Genomic DNA, 20,345 nt, shown 5'->3' with positions numbered 1-20,345 from the left:
GAGGACTAAATGGGCCACCAAAGAGGAATCCCACCAAGGTTTCAGGCAGCTGGCTGTATTATCAAAATTATCTTTTCCGTAAATCAGTGTCTGGGTTCAAACCATAGCCAAAGAGTTACAGAAATTAAGAGCCAGATGGGAGCTCTTCTTTCTTTGTTTTACAAGTGAGGAAACTGAGGCACAGTAGTCGCATGATGCACAGTTAAATTGATGCTGAGCTGGGACAGGAGCCCGGGCCTGCTGTTGGGTGCCTCAAGCCCTGATGCTGTTTTCCTTGGCCCCCATCTTCCTACTTTTCCAAAACAAACTTCCCATGAAATAATACATTTAATTAAATCTCACCTCTAATCAGAAAGAAAGAAAAAAAAAAACAGAAAAAGGACAAGTATATTTGCATATATAGCTATTTAAATAAAGTTAAATAAAATTAAAAACTCAGTTCCTCTGTTCCATTAGCTACATTCCAGGTAGTCACTCAGTAGCTCCATGTGGCTAGTGGCTACCATATTGGATTGAGAAAATGCAGAACATTTTTATCATGGCACAGAGTTGGATAGCACTGATGTAGGTTATTCCAGGGAACAGAAGTAAGAGCACTAATATGTGTCAGAGTAATAAGATTTTTAATAACTTCCGGAGAGATTAGCTATCTTTAGACAAGGTTTGTCCCAGACAAGGCATCTTTCTGTGTAGTTCTGGTTTACTTATGTATTCTGAAGGTGGCATTTTATGCCTTTCTTTCAGAATTAATAGTTTATAGCCACTTGGCCTTTCTCATAGCCATTTTGTCAGTTTGTTGTTCTTCCTTTTATATAGACAAAGGAAGTATAACACAGAAAGTTATCCAGGGAACAAGGTGAAAGAGTCGAAATCTCCATTCTTTTGTTTCCATTCTCCAAATGGAAACCTGCAAATCACTGGGCCTTGTAAAGCTGGTTGTCCTAGAATTAATAACAGTAGTGACAATCATAATTGTTGAGTCAATTATTATTCTACATAATTTTTTTGGCAATGATTTACTGCTTAGAGGAACCTCAGAAGATTTTACATAGACTCTGTTGATCTAGTTCTTTTTACTCTAAAATAAAGTAGGGAAGTAGGTCAGTGCCTGGGCTAAAAGCAAAAAGTAAGCAGTCTCATTGTTTTTCCTAACGTCATTACATATTCTTCTTGGCTCTGAGACCAACACCCCCAGAGCCTGCTGGCGTGGTGCTCTCTGACTTGTGGACTTACTCCGTGTGGCATCTGTCCTAGAGGAGCCTTCTAGGTGGCCCCTTGCCAAGGGGACAGGCAGAATTGGCACTCAGGATCTTGTTGCAGTTTGTAGGCAAGCCGCCAGCAGAGATGTATATGCCTGTGTCCAGGGCCTGGAAGTGGTCGCTGTGCCCACGAGAGATACCTAGAAGATGCCAGCTCATGAAATATGAAGCAGTGACAGTGGGTCTTTAAGTCTCACCATATCCACGTTCTGTAGGCACCTTTCCTTAGGGGTGAGACATTGGAAAAGTCACTTTACACTGCTGTAACTCTTCATTGTTTCATCCCCAAAACAGAGATGATGATTCCAACCGGACCTGTTGTCGTGCTATATCAAGTTGTTGTGCTATGTCAAATCCTTGGCAGAGGTTTCTGGCAAAGAGTTGGCCCTCAATAAATATCACGTGAATTGAATCTAAGTTCCAGCACTGTGCTGGGTGCTGACGGTGGCTAGGGAGTGAAGAGAAGCAAGCTAGTCTAATTTTTGAAGCCCAGGATCAGATGTTCACAAATGGGAGGTCTTCCTGAGGGCTTTGCTGAGACCTGGGGTATCTCTTCCCAGGATTACTTCTCCAGAAAGAGCACGTTGGCTCTCTGTGGCCCCCAAAGGTTTACGTGACGAACACATGATTTCTGGCTGGCTTAGATGTGTCAGCGCCTACAGCCCCACGAGGACAGAAGACGACAGCGAGTCTCCACTAGAAATGAGCATCAGCCAGGAAGAAAGTTAGGAGTCCAAAGGAGGAGGAGCTGGGGTGGATTAGGGTAGAGTCAACCAAGATGTCGCAATACCAGCAGGGTTCAGTGGTCTTTGGCAACACTGGGGTGGTTGGTGGGCGAGGACCACCTATTTTGCATAGAAGCTTTTGATTAGGAGGGTGTGGTGGTGGTGCTGTTTTTAATTTATTTGACAACTGGATGTCCCTGGATTTAATTAAGGAGGAGATCGTTCCACCTTTCGCACTGGAAGCAAATCGTTGGAACATTTATTTCCAAAATGGCAGGTAGGCAGCGAGGATGTAGGTGTGGATGAGAGGCACTCATTGTTGGCTGTGGGAGTAGAGAAGAAGGAAGTCTGTGGAGGTGCAGATGCTCTTGTGTGATTATTGAGTAACCGTGGATTTTAAAGTAGCCTAAATGAGGTTTGAATTCTAGCACTACAATTTACAAGCTGGTAGTCTCAGGAAAGGAACTTATTTCTTAGAAGTTGGCATCTTAAAAATACTACTTTTCCATAAGATTGTTATAAGGAATAAAAATGTAAAGCACCGAGCACAGTCTCTGGTATGTAAGTGTTCACTAAAAGATATGGATTTATTATTTAGCCTGTGAATTGTGTTTCAGTCTGTACTATCAAAACTTTGAATTGAAAAAAGCACCTGAAATGAGTGACCATCACAAATCTGCGTCACAAATGCAAAGAAGGAATTAGCATCAGAAATATCTGACACAGAGCATTAACTCTGTGCTGTGGGCTGCACTAAGCCCATGACTCTGTGGAGTCTGTTATTCCCATTTTGCAGATGGTCCGACGCCCAGAGCAACACGGTTAGGAAGTGGGGGTGCCAGGACTCAGAGCCTGCTGTACCACGCTGCCTCAGGAAGGCGAAAGGTCCCCAGACATCTCTAAGGATGGCTAGTGGCAAAGGGTTTTTAAGTGTGTTCCCACTGTCATGAAGACCGAAGGTATAATGGCATAAACCCTCTTCTCAGCTTCCCTTCCTTTATGCATCTTGGTGAGTTTATATTTTTTGAGAAAGTGTAAGTGGCTTCTCGTCTGCAGAAACATTGAAGAATGCTTGCTCCAGAATTCTAAGTGAAAGCATCAGGACAAGTATTCTGCAACCCAGCTCCTCCATCTTGTATTAAATGGCGCTCTGTAAAGACAAGAGGCAACAGCCCCTGTTTTTGAACTTCCGTTTTTTGTTAGCTGAGACCTGCGGCAGTACCTTCCTCTTTTCGTTCTAGCTGATTGTCAGCAGCGGCAACCACAGTGCCTTCCTGTCCCAGAAATAAGTCTTGCCACACTCTCAGCTCTTGACTTGCTGTGAGTGCTACCTTCCAAAGTACCACAGGGGGCTCTGCCACCTCCACCCTGCCACGGTCACGGCTTCTCGGAGTTAAAGTGTTTATTGAATTCTCCAGAAGTGATTTAAAAATGAGGATAGGTGCAGAAGAACAAGATAAACGATCTAGCTCCAATGTAAACAAGCGTTACATTACACCTAAATTGTTGAAAGAAGATTTTGTACTCAATATTTTATTCAGCAGAACATTTTTTATAACAATAAGGTTGATTAGTGCAAGCTCCGAAAGTGCTTCAACTTAGACAGTCTGATTGTTTATCTCAAGGGTGAAAAAACAAAGTGGTTAAAAGAAGGGGGATGAAGCCAGGACCTAGTGTGGGGAGGATTGACATCGTTTTTCTTTCTCGATGAATTCTACTTCAGGATTCCATAGCTCCTTTCCATAGGTCTTTCCAGCATCATCTTTTTGTATTTTTAAGGGCTCAAGGCTAGCCTAGACACACAGCAGATTTAAAGTGCTCCGATATTTTTTTGATTATTTGTTTTAACCAAATAAGGAACTCTGCTTAAGATCTCTTGATTGTCTCTTACTCTTCTGCTGCTAAGGCAGAAGGGGAAGTCACACCTGCCCTTTGCACTTTACTTCAGTCAAAGCCTTTGTGACTTTTCTGCTTCGTTGGGTGGGGGCTGCTCATGGACAGGGCTCTGCACTAGTTTAGGTGCCTTCTGTTTACGCAGGCTGAGCAGCTCGGTGCTGCAAGTGAGTGCTGCTCAGAGGCATTCAGCCTTCTCACTTGGCAGAGTAGGTGGGTGTAGGGTGCATTTGGGGGGGGGGGCAGGCAAAGAGGGTATGTGGTTTTGCTTTTTACTATTCTAGCTCAAGTGTTGGGGGGGGATGACCCAAGTGAAAAAGAAATGTCTTCATCATCATATTGCATGACAGTGACTAGGATTGAAGGCTCTAAAAATCTGCTCTTCCATTTCTTCCAAATGGAGGTTTTGGAAACAGTGTTAAGGAAGGCTGATATGCAAAAGCTTATGGATGTACTGTTTGTATCAGCCCCAAATATTTACTGAAGCTAAGAGAAGAAAAGGCAGACTTTTCTTTTTTTCTCTCCCAAACGTGTGATTGTTTAGAACTCAAGTGCAACATCTGGAAGTCAGATACACAGAGAGCAATTTATGGAGTGTGAAAGATTTGAAATATTCAGTGTCCTTTAGTGGGAACTCAACTTTCTGGGGCTGCATTTCCCTCCCCACCCATCTCCCGGCACAAAGCAGGCAATTCTGAGATCTCCTCTGCTTCTCTGAATCCAGCCCTTTGTGCCTGGGTCCCCTAAACAATGTGCTTTTTAAAGGGGAGCCCCCTCTCTGCCCTGGCCCTTTTCTCCAGCGTGGGCAGCCAATCAGCGGCGCAGAGCTGCAGAGCTGGACCGCTTTCCATTGCGAGCGAGCAACAACGTACTAATTTGATGCACACATGGATGCCTCGCGCACTCCTGCAAATTCATCACCAGCATCTTGCATTAGTCATCTGACGGACTGCCAAGTGTTTCATTTTCTTTCCATGTGACTTTATTATTACCACCTCTCTCTCCTCTCTTTCCAAAAAAAAACCTCCCAGAAAGGGCGGGGTGGGGGGACCGGGGGAGAGGGGGAGAGAGAGAGGAATCCGGCAGGAACCCAGCTCTGCCTCTCTCCCCCAGCCAGCGCGAGCCAGCGCAGGGCTGATAAGCGGGCGGCGGCGATGGCAGCCTGGCGGAGCTACGCCCGCACTTAAGTTGCAGCCGCGGGGAGATGTGCACGCCCCGGGTGACAGCAGCCGGCGGGGCGCTGGCCCGGGCTCGGGCGGCGACGCTGGACGGCAGCGCGCACTGAGACCTCGCCCTCGCCGCCGCCGCCGCCTCGGGGAGCAGCCTGATGGTGCCTCCGCTTTGTTTTAGTTCATCACATTTCCACGTCTCATTAGGCACTTTCCCCGTGCTCCTCTTCCTCCTGCTTCCGCCTGCCCACCCGCCCCCGCCCCCACTATTTTTTTTCTTCCTGTCCCTCGCCCGTGCAGCCCTAACTCTGGCTCCCGGTTCCGTTTTTTGACAGTAACGGCACAGCCAACAAGATGAACGGGGCTTTGGATCACTCAGACCAACCAGACCCAGATGCCATTAAGATGTTCGTCGGACAGATACCCCGCTCGTGGTCGGAAAAGGAGCTGAAAGAACTTTTTGAGCCTTACGGAGCCGTCTACCAGATCAACGTCCTCCGGGACCGGAGTCAGAACCCTCCCCAGAGCAAAGGTACGGGGGCGCGTGCCTGTGCGCGCGCGCGTGCGCTCGGGGGTCGCCCAGGTGGCCGGGGGTGGCGGGGACTGTCGGAGCCTGCGGGAGGGCAGCGCGGGGCCGGGTGGTGCTAGGGGCTCCTCCCGGCTCCTCCCGCGCCCCCGCCCGCCCGCTGGGACAGGTTGGACCCGGGAGGGAGGAGGGACGAGCGCGGGCGCGGCCGAGCCTCTCTGTCCAGGCGCGTGATCGCTCCCGCCGGGAGGTCACTTTCTAGGCAGCGCGGGCCCGCCTTGGGCGGGTGGGTGCTTCGAGGAAGCGTGTTTCTCAGCCTTGCATCTTGGACTCTGACTCTTCCTTATACCTCTGCCTGCCCAGGATCGCCCATGTCATGACAGTCGCATGTCACTTTTCTGTAGCCTGCGGGGATCTTGCAATGCAGGATAAACGGCGAATGCAGTGCCGCTGGTGCAAGCAAGGAAGGGCTTGCCTTGGAGGACGGACACCCGTTCGTTCTTGGGGGCTAGGCGTGGGGACCATTAAGTGAAGTGTGCTTTTCAGAGCCAGGAGTGGCGCCCTAGTGGCCTGAGACAGTTAGCACACCTTCAGAAATGCTCCAGGTTTACGCCCTTACCAGGGGTGAGACCAGAGTGCACGATCCGGTGGAGGTTATTGCCTCCATTTTAGGACGACAGTGATGGGTGATGGGGGAGGTGGGTGCAAGGTATTAAGAGAGAGGCCAGAGACCTTTGTACCGGTGGCGCTTCTGTCTGTGAGCTCTACTTTGTAAGCTCTGTGCAGACCGAATTTAAAATATCCCCTCTGCTGCTACCACCTGGTCTCTGTCACTGTTTTAACCTTCTCGCTTTAGTGATTGTGCTCCTTCTCTGTTCTTGATCTCTCAGTCTCTCTGCTCAGGGCTCTTTCTGTGAGTCTCACGGTTTCTTTTTCTCTGTGCCTTGGTATTTCCGTCTGGCATGTTATTTCATTTCTATGTCGCTTTTCGTAAGAGCTCCTGAAAGCATTGTTTGCCTTGTTTATACGCTTTGGTTGGGCACATGAACACCAACACTCTTCTCTGAGCTTTTTTTTTTTTTCTGACTGGCAAGGTGAAATTATAGGACTAAGACGTCTTTTAAGACTCTGATGTTCTGTGACTCCAGGAAATGTTGGACCATCTCTAGTTCCTTATGGTTGCTGAGGGCTGATACTTCTTTTGGGAGCCTCGTAGGGAATTTGAAAGCCCCTGGACAATACTTGATTTATAAAGGTTGAGCAGGTTTAGCTTCAGCTTGTGTTCATCAGACTCTGGTTTCCAAACATACCCTAGAATACCAAGGGGTTGTTAAAAAAAAAAAAAGCATAGAATTCTGTCACCACAGACTTGATTGTCCCATAATTTGAGACATTAATAGAAAATTTGGTATTAATAGAAAATTTGGTATCTGAAAATTAGTAGAATTGAAAACTTCACAAAGGAGAGCAGTATTGAGAACCTTCATTGAACATGTTCTGGAACTGTTTACATGTTTCCCAAATGGAGAAGACTAGAGTTGGTTTTGGTAATTAATTTTCTCAGTATCCTATTGAGGAAAAGGGGGTATAATGTCCAGAACTAGGTAGCTGAGGAATCACCACATAAGGCCTCTCCCACCATCCGGAGTGGCACCTGCAGAAAACTAGGCCACAGGCAGTAAACTCCACTTTAGAGCAATAGCCACAATTTGTCCTTGAGTAGCAAAATAGTGACTCCAAATTTTGGTGTACGTCAGCAATTTTCAAAATGATCTCTGACAAAATGATCAGTGCTCATCTACTGTTATGACGCCCGGTTACTTGCACTTTAGCTTAGGATACGTGTCTTACCTTGGCCAGAAAGACCTTTTTCCTAGTCAAGAAAGTACTTGCGCATGGCCTACTTATTCTGCCATTTTCTCTCTTTTGCCCAGATACTCCTCTGAGCAGCATCTTGACCAGACTACATTTCAGACTGTTCATTTTAACTTCCATCCACCAGGTCTTAAAATGAATTTGTTGGAAATAGTTTGCAGAAGCCCAGGGTCTTAAAGGAGAACGGAAGTCCGAGGAGGAAACTGACTTTTTTTTTTGAGCACATGCTATGCACCAGTCCACGTTAAGAGCTTTACGTGTGTTCTCATTTCCTTCTTATCAAAATCTAGGAGGAAGGTGGTATAGGTCACATTGTGCAGATGAGGAAACTGAGGCTCAGAGAAAGTTACAAAGTGTTGCCCAGTGTATGCAGCTAGTAAGTGACGGAGTGGAGATTTGCACATGATCCATCTATTTTCATGGGCGGGACCATTTTGCCTCTCCGTGAGATGAGAGCGCAGACCTGCCTTGGTCTGCTGTATTTCAGGGCTTGGGACAGAGGCCATCTCCTTGACCTGAGCATTCCCCAAGTGAAAGGAAGGAATTTCGCCCTTTGAGAGTGGATTGATTTCATGTCTTTGTGTTTCGTTTTTATACGTATGGGTTTAGATTGTACATCACTCCAACTCATGGTGTCATGGGATAGGAGTTACAGATGAAATCATTCAAATCTTACCTTTGGAAATATAGGTCAATTCCCATTACTGTGAACTCCAAGTCTCACATCAAATATTGCTTGAAGTACATGGGCTGTCAGCCAAAGCTTGAAAGGGTTTTTGTTATACAGACATCTCTGTTGTAAAGGTATTTGTTGTGATGGGATTTGAGCTGTATAATGACATTCCTCTCGGAGGATTACAGCCCTTAGCCGCTTACCTAGAGAGACAACAGCCCCCACTTTCTTGACATTGATATCTGTATGCACCATATATTATACGCCTGTTTGTATATAAAATAGGAACCCAAATTTACATTGATTCAGACTATGTCGGCAGTGTACAATTACCATGTTTTCGCAGGGCTGATGTCAGAGCCTCAGAAACTAGAATTATTGGAGGTTCTGTCTAAATGTGGTTTAAATTATCTAAATAGGGCTTTTGGAGTGGCCCTGATGCAGAGCCTTCTCAACATGGATGGTTCCAAGGAAAGAGACAAAGTCGGGCTATTATCTAATCCAGGTGAATTAGATTTTTCTCTCATTTTGCAGTTTTTGTTCTGCTTAGTCTTGAGGCACATAAACTTTGTTCTATTTTTGAAATCCTCTCTTAAGAGAGCGTAAGCTAATCTGTTTCTTCTCCCTGTAGGTATATGTAGCGACCAGGCAGGCTCCTCACCTCAGGGGAATCAGGCTGAGTAAACTGTTGGGCCTGCTAGGACTTAGGGAGGAGCATGTTTTATTCAGTGGTCATCTGTTGAGTCTATGGACAGTGAGAAATACCCCATGGTAGTTACCAGCCTGGCCTTCAAAGTCAGACAAGCCTAAATTCGGTTTTTGGCTCTACCACTTCCTACACATTGGTCTTGGCACATTACTTAATCACATCTGAAAGTGGAGACGGTTCTTCATACTGTTGCTAAGATAATGAGGTTTTGTGCTTTCCACAGAGCTGGAATATGGTAGGAGCTAATTGTGGTGGCGATGATTATTAAGTACAGTTATCATCATCATCATCACTGTCTCCAGGAATTTAAAATCTAATAGGAACAATAAAGCAAGCTCACAGGTAACTATAATGTAAAAGAACATTTGATAAGAGTAAAAAAGAAAAGATGTGGAAGTTCAGAAAAGGAACAAATAACTTGCAGCTTACAGGAGATAGGAAAAGATAGCATCTTTATCATTTTTGAAAACAATAGGATTTCAGTAAGGGAAGATCATATTGAACATTACAACCGGACGGAACAGCTCAGTGATGTAGGCATTTGGGCAAGAAAATGCAGGATGTGTTCTGGAAACTGTGCCTTTTCCCAGAGTTCAGAGGAAACGTGGAATACGTGAAAAAAAAAAATGGAAGAAGGGTTGATCGTGAAGCCTAGAGCCAGTTCTGAGAGGGCCTTCATTCTCAGGCTAAAGTATTTAAAATTCCTTTGTTAGGCAGGCCAGGCTGTAGGAAGGGCGTTAGCAGAAAGGGGCCTCGAGGCTGGTGCAGTGTGCTGTTTTGGGTTGAGATGAGGACATTGTCATAGCAGTGGCAAGGGAGGAACTGAGTGACACAGATGTGACCATGGTGGAAGGAAGGGGACTTGACAACTAAACCAGGGCAGTGCTGACCAGGAGGTCTTGGCTTAACTGGGGGAAATGGGAGAGCAGTTGGCGATGGTGGGAACGGAAGGAGAGGAGTACGAAGTTCGGTTTTGATGGAGTTGAGTCTGAGGTGCCACAACAGAGAGAAGAAGAAAAGCCATTGGTTTGGTGGTTGGGAGGACTTGAGCATTTCGGAAGAAGGGAAGGAGGGTGGAGGGCAGGGTGGGGAGAGGAACTTGCATAGGTGTTGGTGCGGGGACGACAGAGTTTGTTTATTGCTGTTTTTACAAATGTGTACAAATGACAAGTTGCATAGCAAAGGGAAGTAGTGATCATGTAAGATAAACACTGAGTCGCAGGCCTTGCAGAGACAGGGAAAGCTGCAGAGCTCATGCAGGAGGTGGAAGGAGACTTCATTTGAGACAGCAGGGCAGTTCAGAGGAAGTCACAACACAGAAAATTTCAGGATGGCGAAGGGAAGTGGGGGAGACGCTCAGGACAGATGCCCTTGGTCTCCTCCGTAAATGGTCAGTTTCCGAGAAGCCAGGTGGAATTGAAGACTTAAGAAGAATGGAGGAGGTTTGAAATGACTGTTTTGGAAAATTGGATAGGATGAAGAATAGAAGAATTGTGGCAGAGCAGGGAGAGGCCGGTGACACTCGGATCGTGTTGACTATTCTGTGGGCTCTGACGGGTGTGGCTCTGGGCTGTCTGTCCATGAGTGAGCAGAGGGGGCCCAGAGCTGGAGGTGGCCAAGGCGTGTGTGGCAGAAGGTTGGGAAGGGTGGCAAATGTGACCGTGTGGGTGACCGTGTTCTCCCTGAGGTCTTAAAGTAGGGGAGTTGGCAGAGCTGAAGCAGGCGGCTCCCGGTGTGGGGAGGAGGAGGAGTTAAGGTTTTGGAGATTGAGGTATCATGACCAAGTGGCAGCTGTGGATATAGTGTTCGTGTGACACCAAACTTGGACCCTAGTAACAGTCGATATATGCCTTGGATCATCACTCTCTTAATATTTTAGTAAAACAAAAGTAAAATCCAAGATCATAGCACCCTGACAAAGCATATTCTGCAATCAGTGCTGTTTATATGTTTCTAAACTTAAATGGTTAGGTATTGTTGTTCTGGTTTGACAGGATTGAAAACCAAGTGACTAGATGAAATTGGAAGATGGGAACAGATCCCCAGTCCTAAGCTACTGCCTTGTTGATCGCTTTTCACTGTCTGTCTTCTGGCAACTTCTCAGTCAAGAGAGAAATAGAAATGGGAAGTAGCTGATGTTGACTGTCACTGCGGACTGAAGGACGCCACTTCCTCTTCTCTAGAAATGTGCTGGGAGGTCACAGCGCAACTGCCATGCGGCTGCGGCCCCGCAGTGCCTCGAGCCCAGAGCTTTCTGGGAGGAGCAAAAAATGGCATCCAGGGCTCCTTTGGTTTCCTTTAAGTTTCGAAAGAGCAGCTTTGGTGGCGGTGGCGATGGTCTTGCTGATTCGTCCTGTTGGTCAGGCTGCAGTCAATGACAGTGGTGCCTGGCCCCGCTGATCTTACCATAAGACAGGGAGTCATTTCTTGCCATTTTCAAGAAATCATTAATGCAATCTATCTTTGTCCTAATCTCTCTCCACTTCAGTGCAAATGGAGAAGTTTCTTGAGAATGAGACGAGGTGGCCAGGGCAGTGTGCAGGGAGTGGGGAAAAGGGGAAAGGGGAGGGTAGAGAGACCCCAAAGCCTCACTTTCCTTATTTGAGGATTGGGCGGAGGGACACCCTGCATCCAGAAGATTCTCCCACAAGGTGGTAGATTGAGGGTAGGCCCTGGGGTCAGGGACTTGGCGCCAGCACTGTGACAAGCTCGTGTAGAGAATGAGTCTCGGTTTCTTTATCCATGCAGTGGAAATAATACCTACGTCAAGGAGTTGTCATACTCGCTCAGTTAACAAATGCGAGTGCTGCAAGTACAGTCTAAAGAGAGGTGATGATCGTATCGACGTTACTGTTTTCCTCTTTCAAGTCTTAAGAGTTTGTAGGGAGTGGAGGAGGTTCATTGGAAGATTTCCTGCCTTTCCTTGCTTCCTAAAAACCTGTCAGAAGCTTTGGTTAAGTAGTACAAGTGGACGTGGAGCCCGTTTGTTTAAGCAATGTCATCTTGCAATTGATAATTGGGAAGGAATTCAAAACGCAGGAAGATGATGAACCCATGTTACATTTTAATGCACACAACTGGGAGGTAGGATTTTTGTCCTACATTTTTTGAAGCCCAGGGTTGCTGGCCTAGATTTTCTGGGGCAGCCCCAGTTTGGGTAGCACCGCCTCAGCAGCCCACAGGAAGGATGTCTCATCCTGAATTAATGTTATGTTAACAGAAATCTCTGCTCCTTTTTGTGACATTCTTCCATTGTCGCCTGGCTGAGGACCTGCAGGCCAGACAGAAAATGCAGTCTGAATTTTCGTAGTCAACGCGGGCGGGGATCCTTACCACACCCTTGTGAAAATGGATTTGCTAAACAGTTCTATGAAAAGATTTAACAGTTCATTTTTTTAAAAAAAATTGTTTTTAAATATTTTAACTTACATAGACTCCACCCATTGAGTGGATTGAGATAAAGGAAGGAGAAATGTTAAATATGCCTCCTTTGAGTTGCAGGAAAAAGGAATCCGTTTAAATACCCCATGCTCTGGTGATAAGTGACCAGACTAGACTGTCCCTGTCCAGCACAGCACTGGATTTCTGTTACTTATATCAAAGGACAGCGTCTACCCTGGAAGATAATACCCATCATGGGTACATTTTGATCCTCACATCTCTGGAGGGAAGAGGAGGAGGAAAGGGAAGGAAGGAGACACAGAAGACAGGGCGAGCCCATATCAAAGAAGAGAAGAAATTACTCAAGGCTGCTTTGAACCATTTTGTTTTCTTCTCCTCTGTCTGAGACATTAAAACTTCAGCCAGTCCCCAGCCATCTTATCCCCAGTAGCTTTACATTTCTGGAATTAAAGTAGCAAAAGAATAAAGAAAACAGGCTCCGGACGAAAGGAGAACAGACTTCTTTGTTAGAAATTTGACATGAAAAGAAAACCCAGGGCTTCACGGCTCTGTCTGTTTGAATCGCTCCAACACATACAGCAGGTTGATTGAAAGAGTCAAGTCTAGGTGATCTCGCAATCGGCGTTTGCCACTGAGAGCGTTTATAGTTTGCCTGCCTGGAGGCCTCATTTGCCTTTTTATTCGCATCCAAGGAGAATGAAGTTTCTCCACGTTAGAGGAGCCTTACCATCGGTTACACAGTTGTGCCACTCTGGCTTGTATACCTCGGGGCGTTGTGAAACCAGCCCTTTGGAAATGAGAAGTCCAGTTCCCTAGCAGAAAGAGAGAGCCGCTCCCCGTGGGGTAATGCTCTTAGTTATTCTGAAACATGTATGCATTGCCCAAGAGCTGCTGCCTCCCTCACTCTCTCTCCAAAGACCCCCAGATCAGCGGGCATTCAGGTGGAAAGGTTTACTTTCTTCCCTCTCCAGTCTTTGCTTCTAATGAAAGTACAGAATTAACCATAGTTATGTTTTAAAAGTGTTTGGAATGTTAGCATTAAAGAAATAAATAATATCAGACACCTTTTATTATCTTTACCTATTACCTTTAATAATTTCAGCCATGGTACAATATAAAATACTGTTAGAACAATTAGTACTGCTTTACATACCTGATGTTAGTAGATTCTTAAAAGATTGAACTTTTTCATCCTTGGACATAAGAACCTGGATGCTAAATTCATTATGATTTCGCTGACCCTGAAACCATTCGTTTGCATCCTTTATGTTCTCATGTTAGCTGGGCCAGAGCTTTCTCAGGAGCAGCTTTCCCTCCAGTTAGATGTAGGCCTGCTAGGAGGCACCACTGTGCATAAATACAGAGCAGTCATCATGATATTCAAAACTATTGGAACCTAAGAAGGGCTGAAAAGATAATTGGCCAAATGGGGAAAAGTGGAAACTAAGCTAAAATAATATGATGTAGCAAGAGATGGATACAGGTTTTTATGTTCTGGTAAGAGAAATGATAATGATTGTATATTGGTTTTGAAGACGATTGGTCAAGAGAATTGAAAATGTTCTGACCCACACTGTGAAATTCAGTGGGAAGCCAGTTAGTCATCAGGTTATCTCGGTGATACATGTTAGGTTTCAACACTGGAGAGACTTGCAGTGAACTTGACCAATTAGACAGATTATTAAAGAATCAGGGTCTTCCGTTGCGTGAAGATGTTTTCACATTTGCCTTGGTGAGTCTGCATTATGGAGAAAGCAACACAGAAAAAAAGGTACGTGTGAGTTGATGGATTATGATGTATGTGGACTTCTCAAGGCCTGAGGCATGTAGACACACACAGGTGGCAAGCAAAGAAGCAAGTTTTGCAGTAAATGGAAATCAGAGCAAGTTAGCTAGACGGGGGGAATGTCGTAGTGTGAAACTATCAGGTCAGAGCCCGGGGATGGCAGTTGAAACGCTGCAGGAATTGGTATTTGGGATCAATATTTTTTCACTCTCTATGTAAATGACAGAGGTGTCCCTAATCCAGTATCCACATTCTGGTGTTAATTCAAATTGGAGAAACCCATATAATACACTTCAGATTAATGATTGGTTTGAAGAATAAAGGAATATGATTTCTCCATTTTTGTTAAAACATCATACATTGGAATTAGAGAAAAGAATTAAAGGATTAAAAGAGAATATTCCCTCACACATTCTTTAACTGACCCAGAATCTGATCTTTATAAAATTATTTTAGGATATGTTAGGCCTTAAGTTTATGGAGGGCAAATTCTGCAGCCTAAGCTGCATGTGAGTCAAGACCTATTTCTTTCTTTCTTTTTTCTTTTTAGCATATTATGGGGGTACAAGTGTTAAGGTTACTTGTATTGCCCATGCCCCCCTTCCCCCCTCGAGTCAGAGCCTCAAGCGTGACTGTCCCCCAAACGTTGCACATCTCACTCAAGACCTACTTCTTCATCGTAGTCTTCAGGGTCTTCTGTACCAGCTAAGCCCGTGAGCTGCTGCTGTTTTGTTGCCTTCTCTTTAGTTTTAGGTGAAAAAATAAAATGCATCTCAGACTACTACAGTTTAACGGAAACCACATCCTAGACACGTAAAGAGATAGGAAAATATCAGGGAGGGTGAAGAAGCACAGGAAACAAGGCTTTTGACAGGGGAATGGTCAAAACTGCCTCCCAGATGCTAAATACCCCAAATGATGATACCAGACACGAAGTGTTAAGGCACAGGTAATTCACCACTTTTCACAAAGAGCTTTTCAGCTCCTATCTAGGCCACTGTGCTCGATATTAGGAACCGTTATTGAACTATATCAAGGAGATGGAGGAGTTCCAAAGGAGCACAGCATGAATTACAAAGGTCTAGGAAGGTGAACCCGTATGGAAAGGTCTAGGAGGTTAACTTAAAAGGCCTGAGAGCATTGAGTCACGAGAATGAAAAGGGAGAAAGGCTGTAGCAAGACTTTAAAAGGAGGAATTGTGTTCTCAAAAAAAAAAAAAAATGATTGAAGTTTTGAAGATGCTAAAGTGCAGAGTGGAGCTATATATAGATAAGCTCTTTCAATTAATGCTAAACCCTGGGATTCGGCTGCTTATATTTAAAATGTTGGAACAGCAGGCAAAGCGTGGAGTTTGAGCCAAACTTTTGCACAGAAGAGGTGGTGAACTTAGAGCACATGATGAAAGTTAAGGAGGTGGTGGAGGCAGCTCACCTAGCAGTCCCCAAAAGTGGGCCTCTCTGGCCAGCGCTGGCACAAGGCTCTTTTGTAGGAGTGACCGGGAGCTTGGGGGGTAGCCTTGGAAACGCTGGGTCCACTTAAAGTTAAATGTAATATGAATAGAAATAGATGAAAGATGTGGCCCAGAGAGCTAAGAGAGTGTTTGCCAAAGTGCCAGTCACGTGGCAGTGGGCATCTATCAGTGCCTACTGTATGCCAGGCATCGTACTTAGTGCTAAGAATATAAAGACGGACAGGCCATGTTCCTTGCCCCAAAAGGAGAGAGAGACTCGTAGGTATTAAAGACAAGACTGCCATGGTTCTTTTGAAATACAGAGACAGCTTTGGGTCAGCACTGTCCGTTTTGTGTGTGTTGACGTGTACGTGTGTGTGTTCCCTTTTGGAGATCGTACTCCAGAGCATGAGAATCCAGGGCTGTTCGTGTAATGAAGACGAAATTAGGGGCACCAAAGTCACGTGACAGTAGGAGCCTGATGTTTTGACTTTCAGCAGTGTGCCCGTATCTCCTCTTTCTCTTTCATTTTTAGTTTTCTTCCTTCCTTCCCTTCTCTGGAGGAAGTTTAGCATGAGAAGAGGCTAAAGTTTCACTAATAAATCCAAGGATAGGAGTTTGCAGCCCTCCTGTTGGCAGAACTCAGGCATCCCTGATGCATCAGGCTAGTTCTTGATACGCTTTCAGTGTAAAGCTATTTGGTGTCAGGTCCTGAGGGGGACGTAGAATGATCTGTGTCTTCCTGACACCAGAGAGTAACTAACAGCCTTAACCTTCGTAGGGGGCGTGCATATGTGTGTGTGTATGTATGTAGAACTTACATGTGTGTTTTAAACTCCCTGATAATCTGAAGTTAGTTTACTTCTTTGAGTACTGTTTTTTTTTTTTCAAATGGGTGTGATATGGTTCACATGGCAGACTGCTGAGGAATAAGTTATTTTATAAAATGTTGAATGTGAATTGCCTTGTGCCGTGCCTGGCATATGGTGGGAATGGAATAAAGGATAGCGAGCAGTACGTAGTAGATGTAGTAGAAGAAAACACAGGTGCAGAAGTTTTCGGGTTTTGGTTTGTCTCTGGCACCCAGACCTTTCTTTGTGTGTTGTTCACAGTTGATGGCGCGACTGAGCTACCATCACCATGGTGGTACTTTGAGTTATTTTTCGACGTTCGTCCCAGTTCCTTCATTCCCTTTGGACACAGCCTCTTTCATAGCCGGCTACACTGTTTTAAAGATGGCAAGTTGGCATTAGAGCAGCATTCCGTGACCACCAGTGAAGGAAGCTTCCTGATTTTCGTGGCAGGATGTCTAAGTGCCCTGAGCCAACCATCCTCTTGGAGGTCACTGAACCAAGTGGCCAGTTCTTTCCCACCTCTGGGCCCTACCCCAAAATCACCACTGGTTTCCAAAGCCTATTTAGGGTAACTCGTTTTAGACAAAGTATTGTTAAGATCATTATTAGAAGAATAACAACTTTGAAAAGGGAATGCACATGTTAACATTAGTTTTCACACACACTCCTCTCCATAAAACATCCCTCTCTAAAAATTTATATTACTAAGGTATCCCTTATGTGAGAACTTATGTTCTGTTTAGTAGAGAAGTATTATAATAATTGATACCAATTTTGAATAGGTTTCTTGCCATACTACGTAATAATACTGCAAAATGGAATCAGGAAAAGTCCTTATTTTTTTACTTTCTCTGTTGCTTCTTAAATATTCTCCTTCAAGTCAGGTTAGCTTAGGTGGGGGTGTTTGTTTTCTTGTTGATCTGTGTTTGTGTGACTTTTTAAAAAGGAATATTAGGTTATTAAAAGGAGGATGTGAACCAAAGTGTTTGCATGAATTAAGAAAAATCAATGAAAAGACACTGCTTAATTTGTGCATTCCCCTGCTGGGCTAGAAACCTACTTTCCTTTGCAGTTCCATTAGGCAGGGAGAAAACAGACCAGCTTGAAAATCTGTGCTAGATGGAATCAAGCCGCCTCAATGGTAAAATAGGAAATGGGGCCTACGTTTTTGAACCTTCTGTGAGATAGTCAGTTACATTTTGTAATAAAGGACCATTGTGCCCTTTGTCTTTAGGATTCAACAATAACTCGTTCATTTGGGCTGAGGGTGCCACTTACCCAGGCAGGGCTGACGAGGGCCTTGTCTCTGCCTGCAGTCCTCTCCCCAGTACTGTGATAGACGCCGCGGAGGGTGTCGCGGGCAGTTGCGGTCTCTGTCGCGCCCTGAGCGAAGCCAGTGTGTCCTGGTGGTGGTCTTGGAAGACCCCCACTGTGTGGCTCAGTAAGGCACGTCCTAGACATATGCAAAACCTGGCTGCTTAGTAGGATACATGAGACAGCATCTGAAAAGCACTTTGAGGTGTTTAAGGTCCACACGCCTAAAATACCGCTCTCGGGGCTGCTGCCAAGCTGCCCACCACAGCGCCCCGACTTGCCTGGGAGCAGTCGAGGAAGCACCCTGGTTGGGCAAAGAGTGGAAATACACTTCCCATGCCTGGTCCGCACCCTGCTTTGCCAGCCGGGCTGCTGCGTGTGATGCTCTTTGTGGAGTGGACATCTGTCTAATGGGAACTGGACTGTGACCACCAGTTCGTTTCACACAGGCCACCATACAGCTGCCAGATGGTGCCCGGTCTCAGCTCTTTCTCGCTGGTCTAGCGTGGGTTGCGTTTCACTCTAGAGGTGGGACACATGGGGTCCTTCCACCAGGCCCACGTCCCCGCAGAGGAAATGCTTTCCAAGAGCCACCGCTCTGCTGTAATCTCTGTGAAGAAAGACAAAGTCTTAAGGAAAGGTAATGAATAAATTAAAGGCACACTTTTTTAATCATATCTTTTAGGCTTTTCCTCTCTCCTTAATTGCACTCTAATCTGCACTTAGGAGTACGGTTTATTAAGTGGGACATGTCAGGCTTTCATGCCACAGATTAAACTCCAAGGCAAATAAATTTGTGACAGCTTAAGAGGCTGAAAGAAGAGTCTTCGTCAAATGGCAGTGTGTTTGATCGTTTAACCCAGACTCATTGGTCGTTAGAGGGCCTGCCACGCGTCTTCGAGGAGACTAGAATGCTCAGGAGATAAGGGTGGGCCCGCGGCTGTGTGGCTTTCTGTGCCCCTGCCTGAGCCGAAGAGCTGCGTGAGTCTACACGACACCATTGGTCGGGCTGCCCTAGCAACACAGAGTGCTGCGTTGACACATACTCTGTCACATGCTTGCAATGAAAATGCGGTATTTTTAGAACACTTCAAAGTCAGGAAACCGTTAAACCCTATCGCATCCTCCCTTGCCCCTCCGGCCACTTCCTCCACACCCCCAGGAAAATATTGCCCCCGTTTTATAGAGAAAGGAACCTGAGACCAAGATTAAATGACACTTTGAGCAAAGCTGATAATCCCAGGGAAAATTGCTGATCGAGTCCAAAAATCTAACACATCCTTCGGGGTGATTTTTAATGCTCCCACCACTTCTACCTAAGCCATGTGTGTTCCATATGACCTTGCATCTAAGCCGTAATATTGTACATGGAGTTCAAAAGACAACTTAGTCTCCCATTTTCTTTCCTGGCATTCACTCAAATAAAAATAGGCACATAATACTGTTAAAAAAAAAAATTCAAAGCTTCAGGAACACTTTGAAAATCTTTTAGAATTTATGACACTTATTAAGTATCTTGCATGCAGCTAGCTTATATTGCTTGTTAGAACACTGTCTTTTCTGTCTCTGAAATTTCTGTGCCTAGCTTTTAGTGCCTAGCATGGAAGAGCCATTCAAAATTAGCTGGAGATTGAATGAATGGAGTAAATCCTTCCTCTCTCTGATCCAGTATCATTTTAGCCATTTTTACAGAGTTACTACTTTATGGAGCAGAGAGATGCTTTTACTCATTTTTAGAACATGTTTTGAGAGCCTTACCTGCTAGGCAGTGTGCACTGCCCTGGGTATAGAAAGACAAAAGGTGTGAGGCTAGAGTTGGTGGCTCATACCTGTAATCCCAGCACTTTGGGAAGCCAAGGTGTGTGATCACTTGAGGCTAGGAGTTTGGGACCACACCGGGCAACATAGCAAAACCTTGTCTCTACCAGAAAAAATTAGCTGGGTATGATGGTGCACAGGTATAGGCCTAGCTACTTGGGAGGCTGAGGCAGGATGATTTGTTTGAGGTGATGGTGAGCTATGATCATGCCCACTGCACTCCAGCGTGGGTGACAGAGCGAGACCCTGTCTCTTAAAAAAACTAAAATAAAAAGGTGTGGCCCAGGTTCACAGGGACCTGGAGTATATTGGGGGTAAAGTGGGGTTGAGCACATGTAGGCGTGTGTATGTGTGTCTATGTTGGGGGTGGGGGGGAAGAGGAAGAGAGTCTGTAACATCTTTTTATATATTTTTTTTTCCTGAAAGCTCTCTGACCCAATAAAGGTTAAGAACAACTGCAAAGTACAAACAGAAGGAAGGAACATCAGAGTTGTCCAACTTGTGTAGGGTCTTGACAGGTGCATATTACGATTCAGATCTTCCAGTAGTAAAGCTCAGTAGGTGTTGGGTAAAGGTTGTACCCACCCTTAGCTCTCAGAATAGCGCCAAAACAAAAAGCATTCTCTCTTCCCTCTCGCTCCAAGTCGCCTCTGTTAGCACCCCCAAAATATACAGGGCTGGGATGTTTGTTACATGACGCTCTATTTTTCAGCTTGTTTATAGTCCTCGGTCACTTGTGGCCAAAAGGGAAAATACAGATCAAGGAAGTGAAAGAGTTTTATAAATTGTAAAACTGCGTACAGAGGTGAGGCATGATGTTTGATTGTTTGATTTTCCTAGTTTTGGTTAATCTCCATGCCATGGTTACCTTTTGTTTACCTTTTAGCTGCCA

The 20,345-nt window shown here is 45.3% G+C and overlaps 1 protein-coding gene across 16 annotated transcripts in view; it reads left to right on the top strand.

Annotated features, from left to right (window-relative positions):
* The window catches only part of CELF2 (CUGBP Elav-like family member 2), a 724,899-nt gene that overhangs the window by 561,016 nt on the left and 143,538 nt on the right, over window positions 1-20,345 (top strand). For 15 of the 16 annotated variants that reach the window (XM_075997468.1, XM_075997471.1, XM_012740321.3 and 12 more), the window contains one exon: window positions 5,382-5,578. In XM_075997468.1, coding sequence (XP_075853583.1) covers window positions 5,382-5,578 — 197 coding nt within the window. Of the gene's footprint in view, window positions 1-4,960; window positions 5,208-5,381; window positions 5,579-20,345 lie in introns of those variants that run through there. The other variant, XM_020284118.2, reaches the window with a different exon arrangement.

The sequence above is a fragment of the Microcebus murinus genome, chromosome 25 (genome assembly GCF_040939455.1).
Source record: "Microcebus murinus isolate Inina chromosome 25, M.murinus_Inina_mat1.0, whole genome shotgun sequence".
NCBI classification, from domain to species: domain Eukaryota; kingdom Metazoa; phylum Chordata; class Mammalia; order Primates; family Cheirogaleidae; genus Microcebus; species Microcebus murinus.
Note: the sequence above shows the minus strand (reverse complement) of the source record. Positions and strands in the feature narration are given on the sequence as shown.